At 35.8% G+C, this 21061-nt stretch overlaps 1 protein-coding gene across 1 annotated transcript; it reads right to left on the bottom strand.

Annotated features, from left to right (window-relative positions):
• Nucleotides 1-18130: 18130 nt before the first annotated feature.
• LOC111901961 (protein PELPK1) lies at nucleotides 18131-20104 on the bottom strand. Its single transcript, XM_023897831.3, has one exon. The coding sequence runs from the start codon at nucleotides 20102-20104 to the stop codon at nucleotides 18131-18133; it is 1974 nt and encodes a 657-aa protein (XP_023753599.2).
• Nucleotides 20105-21061: the final 957 nt, after the last annotated feature.

The raw sequence follows: 21061 nt of genomic DNA, 5'->3' as shown, positions 1-21061 counted from the left end.
TTCAACGCATTCCCTTGCCACCGCTGTTGCGCGTCCACATGTGCAACATACTCGCTAAGGTTCTGGACCCTCATGTCAAGACGATCAATGCCCTGAGCCAAGTAGCGCATATCGATCTCCGGCTCAGGTCCCTGCTGCGCTCCCCGAGGAGCAGGTCTACGCCGCTGGACCCGTCTCGGCTGTGGCTCGGCAGCACCCTCCTCATCTGCCTCATCATCTGCTCGAACCCTCAAGACACCATCACCACCCCGCTCTAATACGCGCATCGACTCCAATAGCTGAAGACTTATCGGCCTCATGTCGTGAAACACCATCGATCTCGTGATCTCACGTGTCATCAACTGGTATGATCGAGCTAACCGTGTGATAAAATGCCCTCCGCATATCGGGCTATCTCCCCTGAGTCCCCTGGCCCTCCGTCCCAAGTATGCAGCTAATGCAACTGGAAGGTTCAAGTGCCTCCCGGGAGTAACTAGTGCCCATAGGAAATACAGGTCCGTCGAAGGCACTCTCTCACTATTCTTGTGATGCGTGAGAGACATAGAAATCAACCGGTGCAACATTCGGTATGTAGTGGACCGAATCATCCCCCCTCGAGCGGTAGATGGTGTATAAACTCCTCCCGTAATCTCGGCCCAAAATGTGTTCTCATTATAGTCCTCCGGCCGGTCCGTGAGACAGTCAGCAAGGAATGCCGGGAAGTGAACATTCCTCGTCTCATCGGCTGTGTAAATACCAACCCGAGTCGCAAGGTCTATCACGCTGCATTCCCGACTCACTCCTCCCAGTCTGAAAGCAAAGGCTGTCCTGTCATCGAGTGGCTTCCTAGGATCATAGGAAACTGTAGCATAGAACTCCAGCAAAAACTCCCGATACACAGGCTCCTGGATCCTGAACAAACGCGCCCATCCCTGACACACAAACAATTCCACACCACTCGCGTCCGAGTGTGTGTATTGCAAAAATTCCTGGATCAATGCATCAAGTCCAGTCCTGGTAGCCAACTCCCAGTCGAATGAGGGTGCAATATCAATCTCCTTTGTGAGAAGCAAGCTCAAGTTGGTGACATAACGCGCCCGGGTAGCATCGCTCAGTGTTTGCGGAAATTGTAAAAAACGATGATCGGTCACATCCTCGGGAGGGTTAGTTCTTTGTGCCCTTCGAGCCATAATCTGCACACATTAACACAAAACACAAAACCAAACCAAATATCACAGCGTTAATAGATTTTTAAACCAAAAAAAAAAATGGAGCTGGACATTGAACTTACGCGGCGCGTACGTCCAGCGTACGCAGGGCGTAAGTCTGAGTTCACGAATCTGTCCCCTTTTTTTTTCTAGAATTAATACCCAACTCAAAAAACTGTCAATTTAAGCTCATACACAGGTTGTCTAACAAGTCAAACACATGGGGCATACATGTTAGCAAACGGAACCAACCGTGTGGTCCAAGGCAGTAGGATAAAAATCGGGACCTCCCTAAAAAATATGAATTTTATGAAGTCAGTCAAGAACTCGAAATCACAGGGGTACGGTCAAACACATGGGGAACCAACCTTGAGGTTCAAGGCAGTAGAAAACAAACAAAGAAAAATCAAAGCCACCCTTTAAACTTATGACCAAAAAGATAACTCAATCCCCTATTAGTTCCTGATTTATTGAAGATTGGCAAACAGAAAAACTTCACATGGGCGTAAGTTGATTTTTTTTTTTCGGGCGTACGCTTGGCGTGCGACCCCAAGCTTTAATCGATGGAGCTGGGACGGGATTTAGACCGACTTAGGTCCTAGGGTTTAGTCTATGGCTCGAAATCGGTTCATTTAAGCCATAACCAAACACGAATGTGTGAAATTGACCCCTAATTCGAAAAATACACGAACCCTAGATTTTGAACAAAGGCACAATGCAGCTTATTTTATCGATTTCACTACTAGAAAAACAGCCTTTTACGACGCGCAAACCACGACACTCCTTGATTTATGTTACGCAAAAGCGTGTGATATTAAAAAAGTGTCATCTCTTTAAAAAATATAAGAATTTATGTCACGCATTATTGCGCGCCCTTAAATGAGTGTCTAATAAAAACACGGAGGGCACCTATAATAAAATGTGTGTCGTCTAAGGATGTCGCTTTATAAATTTTAATGGAACGCGCATTTTCCAACCTTTAATAACTAAGCGGGAAACAAAATCCCCAAAAGTTAGAAAACCCCGCCTTATTCTCATCTTCCTTCGTTTCTACATTTCTCTTTTCCATGGTTTGGCTTAATGAAGCTATGTGAATTCCATGAGTTATCGCTATGAATTATGGAATGCAAAGCTTGATTCTCGTTTGTATCTGATTTCCCATAGATAAATCAAAACAACAAACAGACGAAGAACCCTAATGTGCGTCTTGCTTCTTAGTAGGTAGCTGGAGGTCTTTTATTTTCTTCTAAAATCCCAACTCTCTCATTTTCTATCGACTTAGTACGTGCTAGGGTTTCTGGTGGTGATCGATGGGTACGAGATATAATAGAACAACTCCAGAGGCTATTACAAAGGGTTGAAGTCGTATGGAATCGTTTGGAGATGATGGAATTTAGCTTTCACGTTCGTCAAATCTTAAGGCGGAACAAGATTGTTGATATTAAGGGTTTTTTTCTCCCAAAAATAGACCTTACAAAATCATTATGATTAAGGGCTCTATGTTGAAGAACTAGGGATTCTAAGCCCAGAAAGGTTTTTTCCTCTCCTTGAATTCACGTTTTCAAAACCTAAAAGGCAATTTAGGTTTCTATCTCCTATTTTAGAGTTATCTTATTAAATTGTGTTGTTCCTTCACCCAACTTGGCTATGGATTCCCGGTATGACATCACAACCTTGCGACTTGGTTACTCTCGAGCCTACAAGGGTCGTTGAAACCCTCAAGAATCTCACCACAAGGTTTCGTGACTACAGAGTGGTTGATGTCGTGAACTTGTTACCCACTGCCAATGATGGAACCATCATGCATTTATATATGCAGGTGAGTAATCAATTCTTATTAAAGACATCAGTCAACTGTTTTTTTTTCTGAATTACACTGTTTGTAAATCTTTTGAATCTTCTAAGCACAATTGATGTTTTATTTCTCTACGCTCCTACAACTTGGGCTATTGCTCGTTATTTTTGGTTGCTTTGTTACTACATAAGACAGCAACCTGGTAATCTTTGAATAATTAACCACTGCCTGTTTAGGGATACTTTTTGGTGAACACCAACTGTTTGATAAAATGCCCCAATGAGTGACTCTTGTGTTTTCATGCTATATTATATATTTTGAGCAAGGAACTACACATGTTTTTATTAAATCTGAAGTGTAATGTACAATAGCAATAACATTGAGGTAGATTACATGTATTGTCCTTTTTTGTGTTACTATGTTTTGAAGTAATTCTTGCACATGGAAGCTATGTCAAAATTAGTTATAAGAATCTCCTTTGAACAGTCGAAATCCTCAGTTAGATGTGATCATTAACAATGTGAAACTTGTTACTGTGTTTCAGTTGCTGAACCTGTTAGATGTGATCATTGGCAATGCGAAAAGCAAGCAAGACCTGCTCAGATGTCCACATTAAATGCTGATGATGCTGGTGGCTCCGGCTTCAATGCAATGAGGCCAGGTATACTGTATGCATATGCTAGGAATCCATACTTTTTTTTGTCTCTGTTACAGTCTTCCAAAGTCAATAAAACTAAGGAAAAGACGGGAGATGAAAAATATTCATGTCATTCTCTTGATGAAGTGTCTCGAATGATACAGAATACCTTATCCGCATATGAATCCAAGGTAGATTTTTTTTTGTTAAATCTTCTTATTTTTATAAAATCTTTCTAACTGAAACATTAAATGAACTAAACCAAAATTATTCAGGTTCACAACATGTTTCTTGATCTTGGGGAGTCGAATATTCTTCGCCCGTATATGAGTGATGCAATAATAGATATATCTAAAGTCTGTGAAGCTTTTGAAGAAAAAGAAGCAGCACCATCTGTTGCAGGTATGGAGAGGGGTATTTCAGTCTTTTTTATTTCATTTTTTGTGTTAACTTATAATGGATCCATACCATACGATGCAAATTATTAGGTTACTTGGAGCAAATTGGAAGCAAGATTGGTCAAAATAAATTATATAAAGAATATTCATCTTTTCAAAATGGGTATCCTGTTGATGATCTGGAAGAAAGTTTATCTGATCCTCTTCCTGGAAGTATTACACATCTTTTCAAAATTGGTCAAAATATATTAAATAAAGAAAGTTTATCTGGAAGAAAGTTTATTTGATCTTTGCCCTGTGTTTGTTCATATTCTAATCAAATAGTGCTCAACTCCCTTGATCTCACCGGACCCATTTCCCCTTCTAGTTCGTCTCTGATACAATCAGTGATCAACCCCATTATATTTGGTTTAGTAGCTTCAGGTTAAATTTGTTTTTGGGGTAAATATTTATTTGAAACTTTAGGTTTAATTTTCGCTTATTGTAGATTTGAGTTTTTTTGTTTACTTTTTGTAGACGAAGAAAGATGGCTGCCTGATAAAAGTTAATGGTATTCGACATTATATGATGGTGATAGGGATGAAGTTAGAAGCTAATTAAAACAAAAGAAGTTAATTTAAAATTAGAAAAGAGAAAATAATACACCGCATAAAAACTTCAATTTACAACCTTTTGGTAATTAAGTTTCAAAACACAATAGTTTGGTAAATATTTTTTTAAAGTAATATACCTTTGTATAAAACTCCCATTAATTACTTTGGTAAATATTTTATTCATTGCTGGGAGTAATCTGTTTTCTTGAGTTACATCATCGTTTTCTGCCTCGAGAGTATCTCCAAGATCATGGAGTGAATTTCCTTGACTATGATAGGTAATGTTGTATCTGTCTTCATGATTGATCTGCAATAACGATGGAACACTTGAGTTCTTGGAAAGGGGAGTAATGGAGTCTTGAACTTGATGGTGGTTTTATGCACAGGAACAAGAGACTTTCCTGTAAAGATTGTGGTCAGATAAGATCCATAAAACTATCTCAGTTGTGTTATTTTCTCACTAATCTTAGCCATATCCACAATGAAAGTGGCAGCAAATATTTATTGGGGAGAAAACTATCACCATTAGGATAAAGAAACACATACACACACACCCACAAGAAATTATATGAAAGTGGCTACCAAACATGTTGTTTGCTTGATGGAAGTAAGCAGAGGAGTAGCAGCTGTGCTACATGAAATAAAAAAAGCCCTTATTTTTATACATTTTTACAAGCTTTTTCTGTAAAAATATCCAAAATATAAGTTTTTTTTTCCTTTCTATAATTTATCTTAATATAGAATAGTTAAAAAGAAATTTTCAAAATGGTTTTCATGGCAAACTTACAAATCGCAATTTTTTTTTTCAGAGCTTTTTTTCTTTTCGATAAAAGCTTCTAAGATAAAAGGGTTTTTCTAACATTTGATTTGCCCCACCAAGAATTTGAAATCATTATGGGGTTAATGTTGTCATTTTTATTTGTCTAATAAATAGGGATGTTTTGATAAGGAAAAGCTCGTAGTGATATGACAGTAGAAGAGAGAATAAGTGCAGATGATAGAAGAAGAATGGATGAAAACTCTTTGTTCAAAGAAGACAAATTAGAGGAGGCTACCAAACTTCCAGAAGCAACAGCCTAAAAGAACTGATAATTATAAATCTAAGACAAAATCAAGTTTGAAACCAAGTTCTCCTAGATCTTCAACTTTAATGAAACCTACTGCAAGTCAATTAGCTAAACAAAATCAAGAACATTTAATGGATTATTCCAGGTATTAATTATACTGCTGAAATTGAAATTATTCTTGTGATTATGCTTCTTAATTACTGTTAAAAGCAGATAGGAATGGAAAAAGAATCAAACAGGATAATGTATTATTGTTTTATAAACCATAAATTTGAAAAAACTTTATAACATTGTGTGTTAGAGTTCAAAAATCGGGTAACAATTATATTAATGTAGAAGGTCAAGCAGCCAAAAGACAAAAGCTCGAGGGAGGCCTCTTGTGTAAGGTCATAAATACCCTTTTATCATTGTAATGAAACATTTCTGCACACTTATTATATTAAAGGATAAATACTTGATGCCTATAATTTACATCTCAGGTCACTAACACAAAGCAACAAGCTAATTTTATCCACAAGGCACCAAAAAAGGTAACATACAGATTATATGTGGTCCATTTGATCTTGTGAATGATTTTTTAGACGTTTTCTTTTTTTAGTTTTTAATTATATTTTTATTTTTATGGTTATATAGGAAGGTGGCATGGATAGTAAGTTGCATATTATTGTTCCTAGACCACCTGATCTTGCAACAAGTCAAAGGGCACAAAGGTCACAAAGGATAAGGTTATTATAAATCCACATATCACTATTATTTTATCGAATTTTGCATTTTTATATTTTTTTGTTTACTAACATGTAATTGAATATCTTTTGGTGTCACACAAAAGGGCAATACTGGAAATGAGAATGTGGCTTCAAGAGCTAATGGGTTTAGAGCTCTTCCACTCAATAGAAAAGTTAGTATTTTATTTTGTGCATAACTAACTTAATAGTATCTTTAAGGTTAGAGTAAATTACGATTTTGGTCCCTGAGAATAGCTTATTTTTGCAATTTTGGTCCTCAACTGAGGTGCTTGTAGCATTTTTTGGTCTATAGTCCAAATAAAATGTCTATTTTGGTCTGAAAAAGATAGTCATTTTACTTGGAATAGGGACCAGAAGCGTTATGAAACCTGAAATAAGGATCAAACATCTAGTGGTATGCAGGGTGTAAACTACGAATGGTGCACATTTCTTCACCTTCTTGGCTGTTGTCTTCTTTCACAAGCACATCTTCAATCATCATGGGGTTCTACTGAAAAGAAAGTTAATGAAGCCATTTCTTGCTTTTTTTAGGTATGTGTTATGTGACATATCATCCATTAATGTATCATTTATCATTCAGCATATTTTACTTTGATGGGTATAGATACAGAAGGGTAAAATGGTCATTTACTTGCATTCAAACAGTTTATTCATTTAGTAAAAAAAGGGACATATATATATAGGTGTGTTTCTTATTGACCTAACAAATACAAAGGGGTAGAATGGTCATTTACTTGCATTCAGATAGTTCACTAGGGGGTGATGCTTTTTGACATAGTACATACAAAGGGGTGTTTCTTTTTGAATTCATATGTACAGAAGGGTAACAGGGTCATTTACTCACATTCACATAGTTCATCCAGTCAACAAAATAGACAAATACGTAGTTGTGTTTTCTTTTTGACTTAATGCACTTATTAATATGGCTATTATTATTATTATTAATATTATTATTTATTGCTATATGTTAATGTTATTTTTTTTATTAATATATAGGTTAATTCGTTCGGAATCTAACACAACTGGAAGAAGGCCGTGGATACTTTCATTTGGACTTGGTTATACAAATAGGTTATATAGTTAGGGAAAACCTCTTAATAGCAATGTACAATTAGGTCCCCTTAATACCAATGTATTACAATGTATTGTATTTTTGTATGACATTAAATTTTATGTAATGGATTATATTTTTTATATATGATATATTATTTTCTATTATTGGACATTAAATGCAAATTTAATTTGAAAATTAGTAAATCCATAAATAATTTTTTTTTAACATTTAAAATTATGATACGCAAAAATGTGTGTCATCTTTATTTATGACATGGCCTTTCTTGACATGGGCTTTCTTGATACGCATTGCGTGTCATAAACACGCGCGTCGTAAGGTTACGACACGCGAATGCGTGTCGTCTTCCTTTATGACAGGACCTTCCTTGATACGCATTGCGCGTCGTAAACGCGCGTCGTAATTGCGCGTCATAAACGCGCGTCGTAAATGCGCGTCGTCTATAGACGACGCGCAAAAGCGCGTCGTCTCTCTTTATGACAGGGCCTTCCTTGACACGCATTTGCGCGTCGTCTGAGCGTTTTACGACGCGCAATGAGCGTCGTAAAAGGCCTTTTTTCTAGTAGTGTTTAAACACAAATCCATAACATAGAGTAACCGAAATACTTACTTGTGTGTTGGATTTGACAAGAAACGATAAAGAATCGAGATTATTGGAAGGGAGTTGCCGTCACAGTGTATGCGAGAAAAGAAATTGGGTTTGAAAATAACAGCGAAGTCAAAGGGTCAAGATATATTTACCTGGTCGCTTTACGCGGGGCGTAACTCAAGGGTACGCGGGGCGTAACCCCAACACCCTGAGATGTTCATCCGCGATTCGAGTCTTATTACACATGGCGTAATTAAACATACGCGGGGCGTAATTTTTAAATGAAAATTTCCTTTTTTCTTTTAATTGAATTTCCTTTTCTTTTTAATCATTTCATCTAGGGACTTAAAACTTATTTATTTTTTTTCTTTTTAATTTCTTAAGCTAATGATGACTTCACGATGAGTGATAAAAAAATTGAGATGTCATAATCACTTATCTTTGTCAAGATCAAACAACAATGGTTGATCAAAAACCTTTGCATGCAAGAATTGGTTTGCGAAAACACCCACTTTCGGGACCCGTTAGATTATTTCCTTTGTTTTCCTTGCACCTTTAACTAAAAGCGAAACAAGAAGTGACCTAACTAGTCAAGAACAGCAAGAGCTCGGTCTTCCACTTAACCACCACAATACGCCTTGCTATACTACGCCTCATGGATTGAGTTGGACAAATCAACAAAGTAGTAGGCTAAGCAGGTCAAGAATTCCCTAATCGCTTTCATTCCCGAAACCCATGCAAAAATTAAAGTCAAGCAATGTGTACAATCCCAAATTCCTGCAAAATAAAAACAAGAACCTTCCCGACAAGTGAAATGATATCATCGAAAATCAAACTAAAAATAAAAACTAACTAAAAACAAATAACGAATAATCAAATAAAATAAATTAATGAGTTGCCGTTCCCCGGCAACGACGCCAAAAACTTGATATGCACAAAAGTACCCACTAATTTTAATATTTATAACCTAACAAACTTAGACTATCTATGCACTTATAGGCAGTGTACCTAGTCAGATTACAGTATAGCTTAGGTAAGTCGGGTGTCGATCACAGGGAACGGTGGATTAATTTAATATATTTGATTATAGGTTATAGATCACACGAAAATAGTAAATAAAATGGTTTAATAAATCTCAAATTAACAATTAACAACTCTCGATAAACTAACAGGAAAGCATATCTCTTCAGGTACTTTGGTTTAGATAAATTACACCTCAAAACATAGACAATTGCATACACAAATTCATTTATTCAATGTTCACCGATTCCTAAAATGATTAGATTCATGTTCACTATAACTAATCCTTTAGCAAACAAGTCAATTCAAACAGTGATCAGTTGATTAAACTAACATGCTTCCTAGTATTCAGTTCGTATCAAGCAAGACTTGTAAATATAGTTAATTAATGTAAACATTTAATCAACCTCTTGTTGATGGTCATCAAACAAGGCTCACACATTAACTTACTTATTCTCAAATTAATCCTAGTTTCAGATTCGTTATTTCTAGTCTTATAATCTCGATGGTCATCAAAAATCATAAGAGACAAGCAAATCAAGCAGATGTTCAAGCAACTCAATTCACTTAACAATTAACAGAAAATAATCATCATTAACACATGAGGATCTTTTAACAAACTTGGCAAGATAAATTAAACACAAATAAACTATTTAATATAGCAATTAGTCTAATAATCAAAGCTTCATTCAATCATAAACACAAAGTAAAAGGTTTTTACACCTAAATCAGAAACTAAATACAGAAAAGTACCACCATGGAATGCTAAACATGGTCACGTCAGCAAACCATATGCTAATCAACATGTATCCGCTCTCTAATCCTTCCGATCTCCACTCCCGTTAGCTTAACGGCCTTCCGGCCGCCTTCTAGACCCTCAAAACGGCTTAACAGAAGTTAATTGTCGACTAAATTAGGTTAGAAGTCGAATCCCCCCTTCTGGTTAGCTAAAAATTGACATTTATAGTCTTTGTGGCCGACCTAAGTACGCTGGGCGTACTTAGGATTACGCAGCGCGTACTCTGGATAATCACGCGATCAAGTTTATCTGGTACAAGCGTGTACGCGGCGCGTACTATTACCTTATGCGGGGCGTAAGTTGCTATGGTCATTACGCTGGGCGTAATCACTCTGGACGCGGGGCGTAAGTCACTCCTTCAGCATTTTTGATTTCTTTAAGCTTCTAAGCCCGGTTTGCACTTCAGTCTTTTCTTTTGTGCTTCATCGGCAACGAATAGCTGCAAAACATAATTCAAAGTATTATGAGTACTTTTTAGTTCTAAAATAGAATAAATAAGGCCAAAATATTAAGATAAAGTGCATAAAAATATATATAAAAATACACATATCAGAGGTGCCGCTCTCACTCGTAACATTGCTCCTGGTTTTCCGTGTTCACTACTTCGACGTTGCAGATACAAGTATGCACGTTGTCATTAACGAGTGGTACTTTTCATTGTTATCATCACTAGAATTTCCAACTCAAATGTGATGTTTGATCTAGTGCCATCACTACACCAATATTACTCTAGTCCTCGAACACCTTAGTGTCGATGAATCATGTCCCGAGGGGTGGTATAAAAAGCCACTCGGCGTCACCATTTGGCTAAAGCTCTTTCCCTTTACGTATCTTCCAACCTATATCGCCTTCACAAGTATCCGGATAGGGTAGACACGCCTAAGTCTAAGTTTCTACCCATTACGCCCCACTAAGTATGTTCCCCTTTTTAATTAATATATTATTAATTCATCACATAAGGATTGCACTACGAACCTCCCTAAGTAATCATCCCTAATTTCTATTAATATTAAATGGCATATTACTTCCCTACTTCAGAATATGTAAACATGCAATAAGACATATCAAGTTAAGGCACTTTACATCTTTAAGGCATATTATATCACTAGCATGCATTGTGCTAACCAACATAGACAAGTATTTTCCGAAAAACATAGCATGCACATACCAAACACAACCATCACAAATCCCTCTTTCTATCTTTGACATATCACACCCCTCACATCAAAATAGCAAACAAAAAGAATAACATGAAGGAAACATGATTCTCATCTATAAATCATTTACAATTGGGTTACATGAAACCTAAACAACCTAGGTTCATTCCCATCTCTCTAAGATGTGGAATCCCTGACAAGTACTTTAAACAACCACAAAGATTGACTCACCTTTGTTAAACAAGCACCCTTTACTCACTTCAAATCTTGTAGGACCTGTGGTATCAAACCATCTCCTAGTTAAACACAAATATATGGATTAATATAATTTAACATGAACAAATAATGGCAATTTACTACCTAAACACACAAAATGGTTATTAGGTCAAATTCTCAGATTTTGACCTGAAACAAAATCCTATAGAAGGCCACTTTAGCCCTACATAAACCTAACTAGGTTGCACTATTTTTCATACTCAAGTATATTAGATCATTATCTTTTCATAAATTTCTCGTACAAGTCCATACGATTTTTCAAGATTTTTCTGTGAATTTTACAAGACAACATGTCCATGCAGCTAATTTCCGACCAGGTTAGTGAAAAAGACGATTTTCACCTTTCTTAGGGACAATATCAAGTATTGAGAAAAATCAAAGACAAACTAGTCTCAAAAAGAAAATTTTGAGAGTTTACGAATAACCAATCCGACCTTTGATAGTGTTTCTATATTTTTTCAAAACATGGGCAAATTGGTAATTTTTCAAAATTTTTCAGCATTGCATTTTAAGGGTTAATTGACAACTTAACCCATTAAGCAATAACCAAAGTCAACTATAAAGATGAAAATTGAGTTATTAACAGTATAAAATGTCAAGAAGTTAAAATAACTATTTCAACCATAAGCCATGAATAAAAGTACGTTGCTTTTATGGGAAAAGAAAAGATCATTGCTAAAAGAGAAAACATAACTAAGGCCTGAGTTTCCTCCATCATTAAGCCTCATATGAAGACCTTTTGGGGACTGTTTCAAAGAAATTTTGGTTGGTTCAAAACATGGTATTTTATAGAAAAATACTCACTAGAATTGAGATAAAAACTAAAATGAGTTTTAGCAACAACAAAGAAGGTAATGATTCCTAAAATTTGAGCATTTCATGGACTTGATTAATAACACTTTTGAGAGTGTTAGTGAACATATTTGGCAGCCATTAAACTACCAAAACACACATATTAAGACTAAAAAATTAACCACACATAACTACAAGAATCAAGAGTAGAAAGCACCACGATCAAGGATAGAAAATAAGAAGGAATTGTCATTGATTTTAACCAATTCTTGTCAATTAAAGATGAACTAACATGAGAAAGAAAGGCAGACTTAAAAGAAGGAAGAATTGATTTCCAATAGTCTCAATTGATCTCCACACATACGAACAATCAAACAAAATAGAAAACAAAGTCTAATTTTCATATTTTGAAGTGTCACAACCTGACCCATGTTCAGTGCTTTGAGCATATAACAGAATCCAAAATGGGTGTTATTAGACTTTTTGGAAACTAGACTCGATTCTCTACAATTTCATATTTTTAGGACATTTTCTAATTTGGAGCAGATCGAGCCCTACAGCCCTAACAAAACAGATTAACAATTCTGTCCAAATTTCTAATTGTGAAAAACATCAACAAATACTTCAACGATTAAGACACAGACTCGAAATATAGAGAAGGGTGGTATGAAATTCATTTATACCTCTGAAATGTGATGAATTTCTAGAAGAAGAAGCAAGTAAGACGTCTTGAACCCAACAAATAAGTATCTCCAATTGAAAGCACAAAAATCGCCACCACAAATTCTTAGATTTCCACGACCACTTCAAGAAAGGAAATGTACTCAAGAACCCACTTCAAGGTAGTGTGGAGACTGCCAATTAGGATTTAATCCCGTATTTAAGCCTATCTCCCAAGTTTAACAAATGGGAAAGAAAAGAATAGAAAAAAAAGTCAAGAGAGAAAAGAATGGAAAATAAAATTTCTTTTGTGTTCCCGAGTTGGAGAGAAGTGGAAGGAAAATGAATCATTTTGTTCTTTCTTTCCATATCCTCCCAAATCGGATGGAAATTAGGAGGGAAAGTGATCATTCTGTTTCCCCCATTTCCTTCCACTTCCTTCCTTTAATGAAACTTGAGAACATCAATTTCTTTTATTTTCTTCTCATTTTCATCCATTTCCTTTCTTTTCTCTTATTAAGTTGAACTCGGGAATGGACAATTAGGGTTAGGGGTTAATTAAATACATCATAACTTCCACTATTGGCCCTCAAAGTATCACAAAATGACTCCTCGACCCATATATGTGATCATGGTTCATTTCATTACACTTTGGCCCTCCAAAGATAAATTTAAACAATTGAAAATGTTAGTTTAAGAATACGACTTAACGGGACACTAACAAGAATGATGGATAGAAATTTGGGTCGTTACACAGGTCAAACAACAAACTGATGGAATTTTTGTTTGTCAAGCTAAATATATTAAATACATGTTGAAGAGGTATGGTTTCTCAGATTCCAAGCCGACAAAGAGTCGGATGTCCTCATCAGCGTCTATTGTCGTTGATCCAAATGGCGCTTATGTGAATGCGATTCAGTATCGAGGAATGATAGGCATTTTGTGCCATCTTACTGTCAGTCGCGCTAACATTAGGTTTGCTATGATATTTTGTGCTCGTTATCAAGTCAGTCCTAAGGAATCTCATCTTCTTAATGTAAAAAGGATTTTTCGTTACTTAAAGCATACATTCAATCTTGGGTTACGGTATCCTCATGATTTTGAATTCAAGCTAGTGGGATACACTGACTCTGATCATGATAGATGTGGCATTGATTGTAAAAGTAATTATGGAGGACCTCAAATGCTTAGAGATAGACTGGTAAGCTGATCCAACAAGAAGCAAACATCAGTGGCTTTTTCTACCGCTGAAGCTGAATATGTAGCTGTTGGAAGGTGTTGTGCTCAGATTCTATGGATTCATAATTAGCTCTTAGATTATGGCCTAAACCTCTCAAAGACTCACATCTGATGTGACGACACCAATTCGATTCAGATGATACAGAATCAAGTGCAACATTCCAAGACCAAGCACATTGATATCCATCATCACTTCATTAGGGACATCGTTCAAAAGGGAAAAGTGGAGTTGTTCTACATTCCATCCATTGATCAACTGGCTGACATTTTCACGAAGCATTGGCCGAGAAGACTCTAAACAAATTGATTGCAAATCTTGGTATGCTTTCAATGACTTAATTTTTTTATAACTCATTTGATTTAACATTGCTTCAGCTTGCTTTCTAAAATCACAAAAACACAAAAAATGCTAATTTTATTATGTTTATAGTTTTTTTTACATAGTTTGCTTCAGCTTTTCTTCTAGTATGTACAAGTATTTTCTTTTCTCTTTTTTATATGTATTTCAAGTTTATCAAAGATTTATCTACACCTCGTTCCTCCAGATTTTTGCAAGAGCTGGAGTCATCTAGAATGTTCTAAATGCTCTTGGTGTTGAGAAAACGAGTGGCATCATGTCCTCTTATTCTTGCGAATGCCCTATTTCTCCTCCACTCACTGTTATGGATGCAAAGAGAAATCATCAATGTAGTAAGTCTATTTTTCATGTATTTACTCATAATCCGATAAAGCCTCGAATGCCCTCGTGTTGATCTTAACAGCACGACAGTTTCATGGATTTGAGCTAATTAACTCAATGGTTACAAAGACTATTTTCTTATCTTCGCTTTCTTTAGATAAATATGAAGCTTGGCGTCCATCTGTAATGTTTCAATTATAAATGTCTTCATCACTCTTGGTTTATAGTGAGATGTTTTGTATATTAATGTGTTTATCTTTGCTTGTGTTTTTCTTAATAGCTAGACTTAAGGAGTAGATATATGGGAAAATGGATGTTCATTTATGGCTATTTAATTCAAAATAATTGATGGCTCGAGTCTTTATCATGCTTCTGAAAAAGCTGCAAAAATATCACTTTTAGAATATTTCCATGTTTCACTAACTCTTTTGTTTGTATTATTGTATAAATTATATTATTTTGTGTCAGTTAACAAAAAGCATTTAACGGTGGCAATTCATGAGCCAAGTGTGTAACTACTAACAAATTATTGTCCTTAGAAGCATTGTGTTGTATCTAACTAAATCTCTCTACATATCTCATCAGTAAAACCATCCACTGAGAACATTTTGTCGCCGTTCATGTTGATCCAAATAAAAAATGATAGAAAGGCTTAGGTGTTTATTCTTAGTTAACTATCTTAACTGAAATTTTCCTTGGAATCATGCTTGTTGTATGTATCAAGTGTCATGTTGTGCTAAAACATTGAGCATAACCCAATGGCTTACCCTGATTAAATAGTCATCATCGTAAGAGTTACTTGTATGGTCTTAAAAGGAAAAAGGGTTATTCATGTCCATGACCTCCTAGTCTGGGGTATAACATGGTACCATCATGAATTGACAGTGAATCTTTGATTCTAGACTACAACTAACTCTATGATGCACGATTTTAACCATTTCTTGTCGCTAAGTTATCACTATTGATGGTTTACGCTGATTCCACCTCATCATGACTAATATAATTCATTCTCTCCTAACTTTCTTCTTTAAAGCCTTATGATTCAACTTAATGTACCATACACTGATGAGAGCTTGAAAAATCTATGCCGATCGTTAAGCTCAAACACCACAACTTATCACACGCATCATACCACTCTTACCTTTTTTTCCTCTAATAAAGTGATTAGTGAGTCATCGATGAAACCAAACGCTGATGAAATCTCACAATACTATGTCAATGAATGGTAATTTAAGCCCACACTATTAGGAGACATCATGCAAGCTGTAGTTTTGATACTCTCTTCGCTTCCTCCAAACCCATTTTTGATGTTGATGTCAAAAAGGGGGAGAATCTCGCTAAAGCTGAAGAGACTACTAAATGTTATTGATCTAAAGAAAATCAAAATCTAAGGGGGAGTCAAGCTCGACATCAACAGTCTTAGCTTATCATCTTTTCGTCCATCTGTTGCGATTCATAAATGCTGCCTCAACTGCTTGGCAATCAAAAATGGGAAGTCATTCATCTTCTCAGGGGGAGCATTCGTTATAGACGAAGAACTTAAAATTTTAATCTTACTCTCAAGGGGTGGGGGCACAAGCTGAAGCATTCGTTGAAGATTGGTTTTGACATCATCAGATAGGGGAGATTGTAAGGTCATACCTTATGATTTGATGAGTCAAATACTCTACATGCTATCTGTCAACATCAGTGTCTAGATCACTATCAGCATCAACGTATCAAGTCTATTAGCGTCAGCGTGAATATAATTATTCTATGTAATCTTTTTATACATTAGATAATGATATAGATAAATATAGAATAGATGGCAGATCTAATATTTTTATTATAAAGATCGGTTCTTAATAGATATTATATACAATCCCTATAATAAAGGGATATACTTGTATAGATTAGTACATATTTAGCATTAGGGTTAAACCCTAATGTACATGTCTTGCTGACCATCCTTGTCATGATAACCTTGTTTTCTTGGTGAAAACAAACTCTTTCTTGGTGAAAGACAATTTGGAGAATTCCTTGTGTTCTTTACTTTCAGTTCTTTATTTTTTTATATTAGTTTGCTTTTGTTCTTTATACTTGAAGTGTATATGATCGATACAAACTTTCAAAACTATATCAATATTTATTTGTAATCTTGGTTGATATTTTCCTTGGGAGTTACAATCACTCTACTTTTAAGAATGAGACTTTCCAACCTGTTGTTTTTTTTAAATCTACTTTGATTAATGATATTTTAAATGGCAATACCTTTTAAATTCTACTTTGACCTTTTATTTTAAAAATACTTTGTAAAATATTATTTTACATTTACCTATTCTTTAAAATGCCACTTTAACCCTAGACTTTGATCTTTTAAAATATCACTTTCACATCCTTTATTTTGTAAATTTTTATGCTTATCCCGATAGTATATACAATTTAAATTTTCTTAATAACATTCTTTTGTTAACCTAAAAAAAGTTTATATGCTTATTTTTATAAATTTGAGGTGGTCCATCTTTTAAGGTAACTTTATATTTATCGTTCGTTAATTGAAGTAAGAACACTTGATTTTTTATGTATTTGTTGGTATAAATTTGACTTTGTCTATGTTTTGATGTAATTTTTTACGTTTTTGTGCTTATTTTTATGTACGCTTCATACGTATAAATTTGGTCACAATAAATATGTTTCTTATTATTTGACCTTCCGTTCATTAACTTTAAAAAATATTTACTTAACTTTATGTATGTATCATTAAAAATTCAAGTTTTTTATGTTTTGGTGCGTAATTTTATGTAAATTTCGTACTTTGAAATTTGTCATATATAATACAATTTCATCAACAATATATATTAGAATTAGTCAGTGGTACCAACATTGTATATGTATCTACCAACAATTGCAATGATACCTAACTTTTATTAATAGAACCATTAAAACTCAACTTACATATGGGTTGACGTTGTCGCAATGTGCAACGGGAAAAATCCTAGTTAAATGAAAAATGTAACCATAATGAAATATAAAATAAATATAAATATCAAGTGAAAAAAGGAACACATGCTTAGTTACAAGTATTATCTTAGTTACCTATAATCTTATGAGACATGTGCTTCAAATTTAAAATTTATAAAAGATAATTTCATAATACGTGTATTTATATATCCATGTGTATATGCTTATATGGGAATTGAGTTTGATTGTATTAATAGAAAAAAGAGGAGTTGGGTGTTTATACACGTAGAACCTCTTAGTCCATAGGTGAAGACAATAATCATGACTTAATTACAAAGAGTCTCACCACCTAGTGTATACTTTCCACCACATAGTGTTGGTGGTGTTGACTTAGGAGGTAGTGATGGGTATTATACATGGATATATGGTGTGGTAGAGGAGACTTTGGAGGCGATGGTTGTGACTTTCCATGAATGGATTGTGATCATGGGTCAACTACTAATTTAGGTAATGAAAGAGGCGGTAGTGATGGAGGTGAAGGTGATTTAAGGGGTGGTAGTAATGGAGGCAAAGGTGGTAGTAATGGAAGCACGGGTGGTAGTAATGGAGGCAAAGGTGGCAAAATAGGTGCTATTAATGGAGGTATGGGAGGTAGTAATGGAATAACACCGTCATGAATAAAGGAAGGTGGTAGTGGTATAGAAGAAGTCTTTGGAGGCTGTTTTGGTTGCTTCCCATGAATGGATGGTGGTGGTTTAGGTATTGGATTAGGTAGATCCGGTATTGGAAGATCTGGTGGTTTAGGTATATCAGGTATTGGAAGTTTTGGTAGATCAGGTGGTTTAGGTGGATCAGGTGCCGGAAGATCTGGTGGTTTAGGTGGATCGGGTGTCGGATCACGTATTGGTAGTTTAGGTAGATCAGGTATCGGAAGTTTAGGTAAATCAGGTTTTGGAAGATCTGGTGGTTTAGGTGAATCGGGTGTTGGAGCATCTGGTGGGCTGGGTGCATCGGGTGGGCTGGGTGCATCAGGTGGTGGAGCATCGGGTGGGGTGGGTGAATCGGATGGTGGAGCATCCGGTGGGCTGGGTGCATCGGGTGGTGGAGCATTGGGTGGGCTGGGTGCATCGGGTGGTGGTGCATCCGGTGGGCTCGGTGCATCCGATGGTGGAGCATTTGGTGGGCTGGGTGCATCGGGTGGTGGAGCATCTGGTGTGCTAGGTGCATCAGGTGGTGGAGCATTAGGTGCATCGGGTGCTGGAGCATCCGGTGGTTTGGGCGCATCGGGTGCTGGAGCATCCGGTGGTTTAGGTGTATCAGGTGTTGGAAGATCTGGTGGTTTAGGTAGATCAGGTATTGGAAGTTTAGGTAGATCAGGTATTGGAAGATCTGGCGGTTTAGGTGGTTCTGGTGTTGGAAGATCTGGTGGTTTAGGTGGATCAGGTATTGGAAGACCTGGTGGTTTTGGTAGATCAGGTATTGGAAGTTTAGGTAGATCGGGTATTGGAAGATCTGGTGGTTTAGGTGGATCTGGTGTTGGAAGATCTGGTGGTTTAGGTGGATCAGGTATTGGAAGAATCGGTGGTTTAGGTAGATCGGGTATTGGAAGAGCTGGTGGTTTAGGTAGATCTGGTATTGGATCAGGGATTGGAAGAGCCGGAGGTTTAGTTATTGGGTCGGGTATTGGAATGGGTAGGGCTGACTTAGGAGGTGAAGGTGACTTAGGAGGTTTGGGATCCTTCTCCTTTTTAGGAGGCTTAGGAACCTTTTCCTTCGGAGGCTTGGGTTCTTTCTCCTTCTTAGGAGGTTTAGGTTCCTTATCTTTCTTAGGAGGAGGTTTAGGTTCCTTATCTTTCTTAGGAGGAGGTTTGGGTTCCTTTTTCTTAGGAGGAAGTTTAGGATCCTTTTTCTTTGGGGGAGGTTTGGGAGGAACTTTGGATTCTTTTTTCTTAGGAGGGGTTTTGGGTTCTTTTTTCTTAGGAGGAGATTTTGGCTCCTTTTTCTTAGGAGGAGGTTTTGGTTCTTTTTTCTTAAGAGGAGGTTTTGGTTCCTTTTTCTTTGGAGGAGGTTTGGAAGGAGGTTTTGGTTGCTTTTTCTTAGGAGGAGGTTTTGGTTCTTTTTTCTTAGGAGGAGGTTTTGATTCCTTTTTTTTAGGGGGAGGTTTGGGTTTCTGTGTCTTAGGAGGTGAAGACGGAAAAATAGGTAGTATTAAGGGCGGGACCGTAGGAAGAATAGGTAGTATTAATGGAGGTGAAAGAGGTAGAAATGGGACATCATTGTCGTAAATGGATGATGGTGGTGAAGATTTTGGAGTCCGTGATGGTGGTGACTTGCCATGGATGGGATATACGAGAGGTTGTGAAGTGGTTGGTAATGAGAAGCATAGAGAAACAATGACTACAACAAGAGACATGATTAGAGAGGCCCTTGTTGGCCACTTCCCTTTCCTTGATTTCATTTTCACGCAAATGTTTCCATGCACTCATGTTCCCTCTATATAGGGAAATCTTTTACCCAAAATACATTTATACCCTTTAACATATAAGAGATATATTAAAATGAGAACTAAATAAACAAGTATTATATATTAAAGAAATGCTAACAAAATTTGTGCCTAATTTAATGGTTAAAAGTTAAAACGTTTAACTACCTAAAGTATATGTTAATATGACGTAACTTATAGATACATGAACAAATTCCAAGATATCGCTTGCAATATTCGTCAACATATTAATAAATAAATACACTTGTATAACACTATTATGTAAATTATGAAAGAGTATAATATCTTGAAATGATATGATAAATTACAACTTTAGTTTGACTTCAAAAGCGCATCTCACAAGGAAATATTGCATATGCTTTTAGAATATACGATTAAATGTTTTTTTAAATGATTTGTAATTTTCATTTTATGTAAAAATGATTTTACGCAAATATATAAGAGGTTTAACCTTGTTAACCATAATAAAAAATAAGGTTTAAGTCGTTTTTGGTCACTTAATTTTTGTTTGTGTTCGTTTGGTCACTTAATTATTTTTTAGTTTTAAAATGTTCTCAAACTTTTGACTTTATGCTCATTTAGTCCCTTAACATTTGTTTTGTTCATTTAACTTTTAGACGTGCGCTCATTTAGTCACCTACCTTTTAAAATTGTGCCCATTTAGTCACTAAACTTTTATAAAATATAAAAGTTTAGTGACTAAATGGGCACAATTTTAAAAGTTAGTTGACTACATGTGAACAAACCAAAAGTTAAATGACTAAATGAGTACAAAACAAAAAGTTTGATGACCTTTTAAATCTTAAAAAGAGTTAAACGACCAAATGATCACAAAACAAAAAATTAAATAAAGAAAAATGACCTAAACCCAATATATCTCACATAATAATCTTTTTTCCAAAAACATTAGAA

This window comes from Lactuca sativa, chromosome 6 (assembly GCF_002870075.4).
Source record: "Lactuca sativa cultivar Salinas chromosome 6, Lsat_Salinas_v11, whole genome shotgun sequence".
NCBI classification, from domain to species: domain Eukaryota; kingdom Viridiplantae; phylum Streptophyta; class Magnoliopsida; order Asterales; family Asteraceae; genus Lactuca; species Lactuca sativa.
Note: the sequence above shows the minus strand (reverse complement) of the source record. Positions and strands in the feature narration are given on the sequence as shown.

What these genes read in the sequence shown, in the direction of transcription:
- LOC111901961 (XM_023897831.3), bottom strand. Translation starts at nt 20,104, where the DNA reads ATGAAATCAAGGAAAGGGAAGTGGCCAACAAGGGCCTCTCTAATCATG.